General features: G+C 37.4%; 1 protein-coding gene across 1 annotated transcript in view; it reads left to right on the top strand.

Moving 5' to 3' along the window:
* Positions 1-14,620, top strand: part of LOC122810714 (zinc-binding protein A33-like) — a 101,754-nt gene that overhangs the window by 23,342 nt on the left and 63,792 nt on the right. The window contains exons 2-3 of the mRNA XM_044082279.1: positions 9,382-9,404; positions 9,502-9,614. Of these exons, the coding sequence (XP_043938214.1) occupies positions 9,382-9,404; positions 9,502-9,614 (136 nt within the window). The remainder of the gene's footprint in view (positions 1-9,381; positions 9,405-9,501; positions 9,615-14,620) is intronic.

Below are 14,620 nucleotides of genomic sequence, written 5' to 3'. Positions count from 1 at the left end.
ACCAACCATCAACTGGGAAAACTACTCTAGCCCTAACTCACTACTGCAAAAGTTCCTTGACTTCGTTAACTCAAATGCCCTGGAACAAATTCTTCAAATCCCAACAAGAGGAACAAATATACTAGATCTGGTCCTCACTAACATGACAGACAAATGCATCACTGCAACTGTTGGCCCCTTATTAGTTAAGTCTGACCACAACTCAGTCACCTTCAAACTGGGACTAACACCAGAACTCACAAAGGGTGAAGTCAGACTAAAAAACTTCACCAAAGCAAACTGTACCCTCCTAGGGGAAGGTATAAATGCATTCCAAGCCGCACCTCCAGCTGGAAGTGGTAACTACACCAAAGCTTACAATAAAGCCCTGTACAATCACTTGTATAAGTGTATAGACTCAGCTGTTCCAGACAGAGTTAAAGCCAGATCCCAAGTGAAAAAAAGCTGCCCCAGTGGACATCTAGCATTAACAAACTTTACAACAAATGCAGGAAGTTGCTGTTTAAGAAAGCTAAGGCGAGGCCCCAACAATGGAAAAGCACCATCCTCAGCCTCAACAGGCAACTAAGACATGTCAAATCCTCTAAGGGTAAGATTGAGAAAAACCTAGCAATCACAGCCAAGGATAACCATGAGCCCTTTTACAGCTATGTATGTAGCCTAAAAGGTAGGACCTTAGCATGTGCCAAACCAGTGACTAACAGTATCACACACACTGATCCTGCAGAGATAGCAAACCTCCTAGCAGACAGATTTGTTGAAAATTTCACTCCCTTATCCCTTCAGAACTTATCACAAACCTTGCCCCCCAACTCCCCCAACCATGCATACCTGAAGAGCAGGCCATTAAAACCTTGTCTAAGGCAAAATACACAGCCTCTATGGGACCAGACTGCATCCTAGGCTGTCTTCTAAAAAACTAAAACATGAACCAGCATCACTATTAAGTACCCTTTTCAATCACAGCCTAACCACAGGCTTTGTTGCTGTAGAATGGAGAACAGCAATAGTTATTCCCCTCCACAAATGTGGCTTAGCAACAGACTTAGGGAATTATAGACCCAAAAGTCTGACCAGCCTCATCTGTAAAGCCATGGAACGCATCATCATGGACTTTATAAATAAAGACTTAGGCATCCTCTAAACCCTGGATCCGACCCAGTTCAGTTTTATCAAGGCAGATCCTGCCTGTTAAACTTGGTGGATTTCTTTGAAAATGTGACCAGGAGCAGTGACACAAGGGCAAATCTGTGCACACAGCATACCTCAACTTGGCAGAATCCCACACTCAAGCATTACCGATAAACTTAGCAAACTGAATGTAAACCCATTTGTTGTGAGCTGGGTTGCCAACTGGCTCACAAACTGGTCACACACTATCAAAGTGGGTGACTCCACATCAGCCAGCAGACCTGTCACAAGCAGGTTGCAACAAGGGTCAGTGCTGGCCTCCCTAATTGCTATATACTTCTCAGAAGTTCAGGCAAAAACTAAGGGGCTGTGGCTGACAAAGTTTGTGGATGACTGCAAACTGGGTGCATTTACTGAATCCCCAAATGATTTCAGTATACTTCAGGAGGGTCTTACACAGACCCGCAACTGGTGTCTTAGTCACGATCTCAAACTGAATGCAAAGAAATGCATCATCATTTCCTTTGGTAAAACAATGTCCCTTCGCACTATCAAATTAACAACAATACTCTATGTACCTACAATGTGGTAAGAGATCTTGGATCACAAGCAGACTACGATTTTAACTTTGACCACTGTGTGTCTACTGTAGTAAGGAAGGCTTTCTATGTAACACACATGATTGGCAAAGGCATCATCTCTAGAGCAAGGGAGGTTATAACCCCTCTATGTTGTGTCTTGTTGTGTCTTTTCGGCTTTTCCTGGTTAGGGATCGCCACAGCGAAAATCCGGTCCGCTAATGATTGGCAGTAGATTTTCACATGCCAAGTTGCCAGCTCTGATGCACAACCTTCAATGAAGGTACGCCCATTCATGCATATTTCCATGCAGAAGACACTATAGCTGAGAATCGAACCGGACAGCATCTTACTGTGAGGCGACAACGCTACCGCAGCACCACCACCGCAGCTATAGGTTATAACCCCTCTATACACATCACTAATCAGGTTCATAATTGAGTATAATGCCCCTTTCAGTTTGTACTGTACAAAGCACCTGCAGGAATTGAAGAGACTTCAGAGGTTTCTAATTAGGAAGATCAAAGGACTCCAGCATGTGCCTTACCCAGACCGACTAAAGTCCCTCCTACTGTGCTCAGTATTGTATAGACTTCTTAGGGGAGACTTTTGCCTGGCTTACAGGGCAACCTCCGACCCAAACCTAATGAATTTGATAGCATATCTGTAAATTAAATGGGACTAGAGCTGACCATTCCAGGGACCTAAATATGGCCTGCAACTTGAATAGGATGTGTTGGAGGGACAGATTTGTCTCTCAGTGACTGCCGCATCTTTGGAGTAGGCTGCCAATTCATGCGAAGCAGAGCAGCTCTATGAAACTGTTCAAAATAAACCTGGACAAGTGAATGGGGCACTGTATATTTTTACTGGGGATAGAGCTTACAACCCTCCTGAACATGGGCAGTCATTACTAAATACAGTCCTAGGAATTGACTAGAGTACATTGGGATGAAATGGCTAGGCTTGAAATGACCTCTGGGTTGTTAGCCTAGTAACCTCCTATAATCCTATGATCCTATATTTCTGTAAGTATAATTCTGTTATCTGGACTTGCATGGCCTTCCCAATTAACTAAGACACACAAACAACTGGATCTATATCCAATAACTTTGTCAGATGACACACATACATGTGTCATAGCTGAAACTGTCACCTGTGTTTATGTATGATTCCAGACTATGTCTGAGCAACACTTCTTCTGTCACAAAGATGGAAAATCAATGCTGTGGAAGAAAATATTTTGTCCCTTATGCCTAGATTTGAATCCCAACCTGTAAAAGTAAATTTTCCTCAGTGTATAAAGACAAAAATAATGTCAGGTCATTGCATTTATGCCCACAGTGCATGTCTGCAAACTTCACTCACCTAACAAATACCTTCCAATTTTCAATATATATTTCTAAGCTACATCAGTACACACCCCTCAAACTAAGGCCAAGTGTCAGATTAACCTTCCAGTTTCAATTATTTCATTCCTCCCTGCTTGGCACTGCTGTGCTCCACTTAACATTGTGCAAACACTGTTGACATTGTTGCTCGGGTTTGAGCACTACCAGTAAACACGATAACTGGAATTGGCAGGAAAGCATACGTTTCTATTGCTCTAGTTTAGCTGGTAGACATGCCTGGTATTGGAGAGGAAGGTGCACACTTTAGGGCACAGAGATGGGGTGTCCAGGAGTCCAGAATAGTTATTAGTTTCTGCAGGGGGACAACGTTAGGCCATATTAAATCTAATGCTACTTGTAGCCAAAGATGCAGTCTCACAAAAGTGGAAATCAAAGACTGTATCAGTTTTATATATTGTAAAAAACAACTGGAGATGAGGTCATTAAAAGATGAGGAAATAAGTTTCATAAAAAAATACATTGTATACAAAATAATTTAGAAGAGGTGAATTAGATAAATAGGTCGGTAGGAATTGATAGATATTGGAGTATAAGATTAAAAAATAGAGATTTTTTTTGTAAAATGTGCACATGATACATGAAGATAATGGAAAAGTGCTATTGGGATTCTTCATTTTTTATCTTTTCAATGTTACTAATGCAGATGAACTCATGTTGGAAGTCAATAATATTATAGGTCACTAAAGCTGTTAAAAAATAATGAAAAGTTAATTCAGACTTGATAAATGGGTTATGAGCAAAAGAAGTAATAAGCAAAACAACACTTATACTGTTATAATGGAAGTAAAACAAAACTATGCTGAGGTAAAGAAATATATAGTAAATAAAGGAAAATAGTATTTGCCAACTGACTAGTGCAGCAGAATGGGAGTACTTTACACCAAGTGTCTTTGATAGGAAGGAGCAAATGCATGTTCTGCCGTTCTGTGATGCAAATGGGCAAAGTGAAACTTTAGCTGAAAAAATGTTTCAGGATCTAAAAGCACTTAAATAATTATACAGCAGTGTAGCACTTGAGTTTCAAATGGAGAACGATGCTAAGAAACAAGAACTTTTAGAAAAGCTACATTGTTGCAAAAAAAGTGTAACTAATAATTGAAGAAAGTAAGTGTTAGACTTTCTAAGTGCTATACAACTTTGCAAGATAAACTCAGAGAATTATCTAAGAGTGTGGGAATTATTGAGACAATCAGAATGCACTGTTTTCAAGCACAATGTGCTCATTACTATGATGGGGCAGCTGGTTCTAGGCATGAAAATAAAATAACAGAAATCTTTCAAGGTTGTTTGGCTGATCATGCTCAACAAAAAAGCAGAAATGAACAGAGGGATAATTTATCCAAAATACTCTCTTAACTTTCTGTGCCAGTAGAACCAATGAAAACCCAAAGCAAGCTTGAAAGTGTTAAGTGGAGAGCCATCACAAATAAAAAAAAGTGACCTGTGTTTGAACTTAAAAAACAAAAGTCTGTCTCAAAACCCAGTCTGGCACTGTGAGTTAAAGTGTAAAGGAAAATATGCATTAGCAGTTATAAAGAAGAAATATGTGTTAGCAGTCACAAAGGAATGACAGTTTTGTGTCTGACCTAAATTGGCAAAGGTAGTTTTTTATGTACTTAACTTGGTAAAGAGATGCCCTTGGCTGATTTATAATATTAGACAAACAATTAAGCAGTGAGAGTCCCCTCGGAGAGCATGGATGTTTGACCTCAACAATAATCAGCTTCATCAGGTATTCCTAGAACACAGAAAATCAACTAGAAATCACACTAATAGCACTAAAGTAAAGCAACAAACCTACACAGCACATCCAAAACTACTCTGTAAAGAAATAAAACACCTAAATGTTCACATTATTGACTACTCAGTAAGCCCAACCAGAAAAACCTTCTACAACAACCTTTTTCACATGACTATAAGAACTTCCTTCTGTCAACCATAAAAATATTGATACTTTCCCCACTACTCCAGATTACTCACCTGCCAGGGATTGTAACAGCTATAGACAGTTATATCCTTTTGAATTGCATGCTGCCCCTTTCCACTTCAACTTTCTTACACTTTAAACTTTTCTGGTGCCAACCACATTTAGCACTCCACACACTAAACTCCTTCAGCTTTCAGTGAAGAAATCACCAAGCCATTCACACAGAGCTGCACCAGCATTCAGACATTCTGTCATCATTTCCCTACATAAAGTTTCCTCTCCCATAGAACATGAGGACTTCAGATCCATCTCTAACATATGTCGTCTTACAAAAAAAAATTGAAAAAATAATTTATAAACTAATTTTAACACACATAAGCTATGATGGCCGCCTTTGTGACCAGCAATACAGCTTTAGAAGCTCCTTTACTACCACTACGGCACTAACTACTGTCACTGACCCAGTCTACAACAATATAAGCAATGAATCTCTCACTGCTGGTGCTTTGATTGATATGACTACAGATTTTGAGACTATTAACCCTAACCTCTTACTCCAGAAATTCTACAAACTAAATTTTGGTGAAAACACAAATGGGTAGGTAATTTCAAATGTATGCAGATAACTCAGTCTCAGTAAATGGGGAAATTAACAGTGGCGTACCCCAGGACTGTATGTTTTACCCATATTTTTCTCTATTTGTATCAGTGACATTAGATTAGATCTACCCAGTCTTAACCTTGTAATGTATTGTGATGATATACTTATAATAGACTTCAGCAAGACTCCGAATACCCTTCAAATCTCCCTGAATTATCTACCTGGCTGCATAATAACAAACTCTTACTAAACTGAAAGAAAACTAATGCAATATTTTTCACTACTTTGCAAAATCTTGCTACCTGTCCACTTCTAATTCTTAAAGATGGTAAAGGAAACAGCATTCCAAATGCTGCAAATCAAAAGTATCTCGGCCTTACCGTAGACCCATCGATTAACTTCTGTCTTCATATTGATGACATTGCCACTAAAGTGTTATCTCATTTTAAACCCTATTATCACGTCTCCCACATCCTGTCATCTATTGCACATGCTGCTAAAGCAAAAAATATACTAATTTCAAACTAGAACACAGCCTACCTCTGCTTTGCCTATACTTAGCCCACAACACACATAAACTACAAACAGCAGGGAACATTTTTAAATTTGTTCTCATAGATATAAACAAAAGAAGCAGAGAGCTCAATTGTTCGTAGTTTATTCAAAAAGCAGAATGTAAAAGCACAACATTTTCTGGTTGCTTCAACTCTTTCTCAATGCAGAAGAAATCAGGATGATTCTTTTCCATTAGCCAGACCTAAATTCAGAAATGCAATAGATGGAAGAACCTTATCCAGATTAGGATGTGCACTAAGTGATGTTAAAACTAACCAAACATTCCCTTCAAATCATCTTTAGGTGAATATGCTATATAAAACATTAATTATTCCTACAGCTGGAGTTTAAATTACTCTGCATCTTATTATTCTGTCTGATGTAATATTTGTTCATTTGTATGTAGTACTACATGTAGGACGTTATATTTACTACTGCTATTTGAACTTTGCCTTGTGTTATGTATTACTCTTCCTATGCAACAACTGCTTCATGTAAATATTATTATATTACATAATAAGTTAGTTTACACTTAAAATTTACCAATGTCAAGCTCTATACCTTAATTTTGTACTTTTGTTTTTGATATTAAACTCCATGCAGACTTTGCAACAAGCTAAAAGAACTAAAGGTAGACCCTTACATGGTAAGACTGATAAGGATAGAAAACATAAAACTAAAGAGGCAGGTGCCACTTCAGAAAGAAAGAAAGTAACTACTGAAGTACTGCTGGCTCAGTATTGTGACCCCTCCTCTTTAGTATATACTTTTCCAAACTGTATACCACAAGCCGTAACTTCTGGTTAAAAAAGTCAACAATGACACCAAGCAAAGTGCCATCATTTTATCCCTCACAGATACAAAATCACTTCAGCAAGAACTAATCACTAACCAATGGTGTAGAGAGAAAGGACTCAACTTCACTGTAAAAAAAGTGGAGCACTGTCACATTTGGGAAACACCCCTCATCTATAACTTACTGTAATGCTAGTACCTTACTCCAGTATAACACTGTGATCAGACATATTGGCACCTGGGGTGTCAACTCCCTCACCTTTGACCAACATGTAGTAAAACTAGTTTGGAAATCCTTCTGTCTAGCTCACCTAATCTCCAAACATATCTTTTCCGGGTCAAAATACGGCACTGTCCCTCTGTACTCAGCCCTAAGTAGGCTAGTTATTAAGTGCAATGTCCTCCTTTGGCATGTACCTTGCCAGATACATCATGCAGCTAGAAAGGCCCCATAGGGCCTAAAAAAAAAAAAAAAAAAAAGATTACTTGCCTAAGAACCCTGAGTTAATAGGAAAGCCTCTTATACTTTATCTTCTATTGACTTTCATCTGTAGATCTGTGTCTTGAAATTCATGCATTCAAGGATGTTACCCTACTGGATCTCTTATACCTTCAGAGGGAAAATAGCTCCCCAAACACCTGAAGTAAGGATATGAACCTCCTCTAATATAGAAATAAAATATGTTGGAGGGATAAATTCATTACCCAATGGTTGCCTCATCTCTGGAATAAAGTGCCCTTGCACATCAAGCAGAGTGACACCCTTGTCCATCACCCTCACCCCTTTCAAGACTAACTTTGATGATTGGGTGGGTATCCACTAGGTCATCTGTAGTCTGTCTTGCTTTGCCCTCTTGTAAGGAGGGGAAGGCATCTTGAAGATGGCATTTGACAAGGCACTTGTGGTCTTCTGGACTGACTTGTCTTACACTTCCTATGCTTCTATGATCCTATGCTTTTAATGCAATGTTGAGTGGGCAGTAGTAGGAAATAATACACCTTCTGGGGAATAATGATCCTCTGCCTATGTTACTGGGCATAAGAATGCCCCTGGGTCCATTTTTTGTCAGTAACACCCAATCAGGTATTTATTATTAATAACATACTTACTTAATATCTTATTATTTCTACTCCTCTTGCCCCTTTCTATCTCATTCTTTGCTTGTTACCTCCTCTTCATTTTCTGCAATTCCCCAGGATGACATATATATATAATATGTGTGTGTGTGTTTTAAAATAATGTTGGCTTTTCTTTTTTTTTTAACCAAGTTATCCTATTAATCACAATTGTCACTTTTAAAGGATAATCCTAGGTGCAATACTTGCTTAAGTGACTTGGTCACAATTGTACAGTGTTCAAGCAGAAACTGAAGGAATCAAACTCAGGAAAGAAGCTCTCTTAGTTAAAATTCCACTTTCTCTGGAAATGCCTGTCTGGTCTCACAAGATGCTCCTTCTTTTATTTATCAATTTATGTGAGCCTTCCTTTCCTATTGTTGTGTAGTCTTGCCCCATCCCTTTAACAGCACATTTTTGACTCACCATTTTCTGAAATATGAGTAACAAAGTGAGATGAAAAGAATAAAACACACAAAAAATTTCTTCAGAGGGGCAAGCCCCCTGCACCTACCATATACTGAGCTTCTCCTCCCAAATTATATATAACTCCACTGAACAAACCACAGTGGAGAAAAGGGTAACCCTTCCCAAAAAGTGCATCTCTGGCTTGCACTATATAACTCACTGTGGTAAAACTTACTGTAACATTACATTTTTGCAGCAAAGTGCCATGCTCACTATACTCACTCACTTATCAAGGGGCTAAAACATTAGTGACTATATTACACAGATGCAAACCACAAAACCAAATATTACAAAAGCATCTTTCGTGGAAATGTGCTGAAAGTAATAGATAAAAAAGTCACAGTAGTCTGTATTTCTGATTATTTGCTAAGCTTTACTTCATCATTAACCAGTGAAGCAAATATGTTTAACCATTGTACTTCTTTTTATTTCACGCAGTTTAGTGTTGGCTTTTTACTACAAGTTTTACAAGTATTTGCTCAAAATAATACTATTAAAAAAATTTAACTGCTAATCATTTTCATACACTGTAGCTGTTTTGAATTTAGTATCTCAGCCATTTATGTAATTATTGGATAGTTTATCCCCTTTTCAATCATTTTATTTAATTTATTCATCTTGGGTATCATCCATTGCTAATATTAATTTTATGATTCCATGTTGTGGCTTGTCCACCTTTCATGGAATGCAATAATGCTATCAACTTGCTTCAGTATGCAAACATAAGCTCAGCATGCCTTTTATCATTCATTCCACAATTATAAGGATAACAATAATTCCTTTTATTTTGTTTTTTAGTGTTTTGAAGAATCAAAGAGAAGGTAGGTAACTTATTGGTATTTGATGACACAATGTTTAGAAACTATGCACAAAGACTATAGAAACTCATTAACACTCTTGTTTCATTTTCATTTGCAGATGTGATGTTGATGTTAGGATTGTTAGAGAAGCACCACAATTTAACATCAATGAATTCAAGTTTCCTGTGAAATATATGGTGTGGAAAAAGATGGAGAATATTCTTAAACCAGGTAAAATATAGTCTACTAGTTTGGGAATTAGTATTTTTCTTATTTTATGTTTGTTAACAAGGTAAGTTAACTGGTAAAAAAATAATTTTCTACCACAACCCAGACCCAAAGCACATTTAACAGTAATACATTATAAATATTAGACTTGCTGACATAGTAAAAATAGTTATGTTATTGATAATAAAGAATTAAGATGAGATTTGACAAGGTAATCAGAATTCCAAGCAATTTACAAAAGGCAGAAAATATTGATTTATTTGTATCATAGAAGTAGCCAAGGTAATAATATTCATATTTAGTATGTGAAACTCCATATTAATAGGCTATATGGGAAGTTTCTTTCACTCATTATCCCTGAGACAATTATATTTATGGGTTTCTGTGGAGTAATCTTAAACATTTCTTTAAAGGAGACAAGCATTTGTTCATTCTTGACATTATCTGGAAGGCAATTTGAGTTTCCAAGTGTAGTTTTTCTACATACTTTCTTTCAAAGTGCCAGTGTGAAAATGGGATCACGTAAGGGTATCGGCTCACTGATCAGTAGATCTAAAGGACCATGCTGTGCTGTAATTAACAGTCATAGGAAAATAGGATACACTGTGCCAAATTTAGTGACTTAAAGATGAGAGTATTTAGTAGGATGTTATTTCCATGCCAGGATGTGAAGCTGTTTTGTCTTTTGCAAGGATGTGCATTGGTGTTCCCTTAAATCAGACGGGGAAAAGATCAACCTATTTTCTTAATGGCTGTCTGTAGTAAGTATGTACTTTACGGAAAGTGAAAGGCCATAGCTATCAAACAGTACCTAAGTCTAGTGGAAAGGTTTTTAATTTAGATGGCCTTTCTAGCATCTGGGGTTGGGTGATTTGAAAGTCTGTAATGGACCTTTAGTCTCTAAAGAACTTTGCCTGGTGTTCACAGATATAGCATGCCATTGCATACATGCACTCTGCATATTATGTATTGTAGATATAGTTTGAATAATATTGTATGCCTAGTTTAGGATCACAAGCTATAGACATGCATTGCTGGCCGTAATGGTGGTGTAAAAATATCCCCAGTTCTATATGAATTATGCACATGATCACATTGCACAGACTGATGTATAGTGTGCTCTGCTGCACAATTAATTTTCTTCCCCTCTGCTGCCCTACAGTGGCTACACCTTGCTGTTTTGGATGACAGTGCAGCATCATATATAAACTTACCCATACTTTTGTACATATATATATCTTTTACTGTGCTGGGCTCTACTGTCATGCCTGAATGTGACTCATAAGATCCCCAAATGATTTAGCCATCCTGCAGGAAGGTTTGTCTCAAATAAATAACTGGTGCCATAATAATGGACCAAACCTGAATGCCAAAAATGCATCACTGTATCCTTTGGGAGGTCATCTACCCCCAGGGAACTACCACATTGACAATGTGCCCCTACAAATTGACCCAGTTGTTTGGAATTTGGGAACTTATATGGCTAGTGACCTATCTTTTGACCAACATGTGTCCATTCTTGTAAGAAAGTCCTTCTATATTGCACAGCTGATAAAAAAAGGGATTGGGTCTAGATCTAGGGATGCCATTGCCCTCATTTATTCAGCCCTCATTATGCCTGTAATTTAATATGATGCCCACTTTGGTATGTATTTGTCCTGACACATGCACAAAGATACCTTTCTAAAAGGATACAAAGCCTAAACAACATGTCCTATATTGGTCCGACTCAAAGCCTTGTCACTGTACTTGATATGCTACATACTGCTAAAAGGTGACCTGTGTCCGGCATACAAAGAATCCTCTAACCCAATACTGATGGATTTACTGCAAATCAAGTCAAATTACATCAAAAATACTTGGTCTAGGGATCTGAACCTCTTCTGCAACATCAACAGTATAGTTTGAAGGGACTGGTATAGCTTGCAGAGGATACAGCTGCTCTGAAACAGGCTCCCCTTCCACATTAAACAAAGTTCATCCTTGTTCATATTCAAGCACAACTTGGAAATATGGATGGGAAACAGAAAATTTACTCCAGGACTGCACCCTGTATTACTAATGGACCAAGCACCTCCTAAATGCTATATCCTATGCATGTGTCCTCTCAAATTATCTATGGTATATTCCCAGTTATTCTCATTACGGGTAATATATAATTGTCAACCATGGGATTGGTAAGACCAATCACTAACAACATGGATAGGTTAATTCAATTCAAGCACAAAAATGGAAATTGGCTAGGCTTAAACTGACGCACAAGAGTAGCTAGCCTAGTACTTACCCGTGAACCTATAATGATATCACAGTCAAGTTAGGCTCATTACCGTAATATGAAAATGCCAAGATCGGATTGTCTGTGAGTTCCCACTTACTGGCAGATACTCTCCAGCAAAAAATTTGCTTAACACACACACACACACACACACACACACACACATATATATAAATATATATATTTATATACATATAGATATATATTATAATAAGTAATAATATATTAGCAGGGAAAGGAGTTTATTGTGCTGCAAATTGCAATGCTATGATACTGTAAGTGGCTACTATGCCATAGGTTGTCCTGTATGACCAGATTGTTCCCTAGTGGTGCTGTGCTGATGAAGTCATTTATATAAACACACACACGACCTATGAGGTCTTGCATAACTGTATATTCCTCTTCACGAATATGGCATATCAGCCCTGTTCCACTAAGCAGCCAATGATTATGAAGAGTGTCCTTTTTCCATAAGTGATTCTGTATGTAGCTTAAAGATGAGATTCGTATTAAGCCAAATGACTAGAAAATTAAAATCAGGCACCAGGTTTATAAGATTGTCTTATATACATCATGAGACGGGTCTACTTCATATAAAAGAATTCTCATTACTCGACTTTCATAATATTGAGCTGAGAACACTGAAAGTCCACAACATGAACCGCTCGGAGCACCAACGTTTAACTAAAGGTAAGTAACCCATTGGCCAACTTGATAAACAAACTGAAATGAACGCAAAGAAAATACACCCACGTGGGGGGGCTTCACCTCCCACACCCCCTAACAAAATATACTAACTTTGACATTGCACTACAGTGGAGGTCAGAGGCAAAGGTCAACATGCTGGCCAAGAAGTTACTTACCTTTAGTTAAACGTCGGTGTTCCGAGTGGTCGGTGTTGTAGACTTTCTGTGTTCTCTGTCCGATATTATGAAAGTCAGGTAAGTGGGATTTTGTTTATATGAAGGGGACCTCATGAGACAGATCTTATGATGTACTGAGCAGCATTGTTGCCAGTTTATCAAGGTTTGGCATGAGCTTGTTTGCAGCAAGCTATGCAAAGACCTTGTTAAAATCATCTTATGACTCTTTTTTTGGATAAAGAAAACATTTCTGGCATCATGTTGGAGAAGGAGTTAATCTGCAAACAGTGTGATGCAGAAATGTAGAATTTTAAAAAGGAGGCCATTAATAAAATGAACACAAATCCTTGAGTGATTCTGTATGCAATTTTCCTGTTCCTGTTTCTGAATAATGATATTTTGCTAATACATTGAAAATGTGACCATTTAAGAATGTACTAAACCACCTGCATAGGTCATTGCAAATCCTCAACTTAAAAGTCTTGCCAGAAGAAGAGTACAAGTCATAGTTTCAAAACTTCTATGTAAATACATGAATGTGACTAAATTTATTAGCTCTTTTTCCATGCTGGCCAAGTATTGTCTGTGATGGAGTATATTATTTTCTAAATGCTATACCTATTTCAGAATCTGTCCTGGAAATGGGTTAACAGTCTATATTTGGAGGCGTGTTCTACTGATTACTTATAAACTATTTTCTCTAGCAATTTGGCATGTGGGTCAAGATTAGATCTCAGTTCAGCTCACTGGTAATGGAGACTTCAGGTATAGTGTAGGAATAATAATAATAATTATGCATTTGAGTTAATGTAAGGGATATTTTGGTGGTTTGGTGATTACTTGCTCAGCAATCCTTAAAAAGAATAAAATATGTTTCTCTTGGAGATATGTATTTTGTTGTGTTTCTTTAAGAAGCTTTGCTATTTCTTTTACTAATACTATCGAATCAGAAAGTGTTATTGAGGAAGGTAATGCACAGATAGTTTCTTGTTCTTGTTAGTAGACCCTAAATTATGGGAATCTATCCCTACTGATCTATGAGAAATATCTTCTTTTTCAAAATTCTTATCACAATTAAAACATGATCTTTACGATAATGCTTTGTGCAAATGCCAACACTGCATTACCTAACAGAATTTTGCTCTGCTCCATCAGTCTATCTAGACACAAGTTTGTATGATATTATTTACAAATGCAGCTAACTCGAGTCACTCTGACTGTAGATAACTGTGTGTGTGTGTGTGTGTTTTGTGTGTGTGTGTGTGTGTGTGTGTGTGTGTGTGTGTGTGTGTGTGTGTGAGAGTGTTGTATATAGGGTCTGCATTTTTTAACGGAACTTTATACTTTATTAAACTGGAAAAGAAGAGACTGAAACAAACAAAAAAAAACAATCAGGAGATATACAAACTGTGTACACTTTAAATAAACTCAGCTAAGAGCCAAAAAGCAATATCATATTTACAATCAAAATCTAAAAAATAATCAAATAATATTAAAATAACAATATAGGAAAAAACAGCCTTTTACAGTCAGTCAACCAATTGCAAATTTGTCATGTAGTCCACAACTTTCTTCCATTCCCTTGGAATATCTGAAGGGGAAGAATCATTGTTACAAACTTATATTATCTTCCCAATATACACTTCAAAAATTGATCAAAACATGTCATTAAAATTCAAAACTTAATTTTCCAGTTTTGTGCTAAAAATCTTTACTACACAAGCCAGTGTCCATCCCACTTTTATCAGTCCTGCTTCACTTCCCACAGTTATAGAGCAGAGCAAAAAATCAAGACTTTACATTTTTCCTATGCTGGCAACTGGTGGCGGCTGGTGACTTCAAATCAAAGGGGGGCTGCAGGGGATAGCTGA

The sequence above is a fragment of the Protopterus annectens genome, chromosome 9.part0 (genome assembly GCF_019279795.1).
Source record: "Protopterus annectens isolate FY-2018-M chromosome 9.part0, PAN1.0, whole genome shotgun sequence".
Classification (NCBI taxonomy): domain Eukaryota; kingdom Metazoa; phylum Chordata; order Ceratodontiformes; family Protopteridae; genus Protopterus; species Protopterus annectens.
The sequence above is the reverse complement of the archived record's forward strand: the minus strand, read 5'-3'. Positions and strand labels throughout refer to the sequence as shown.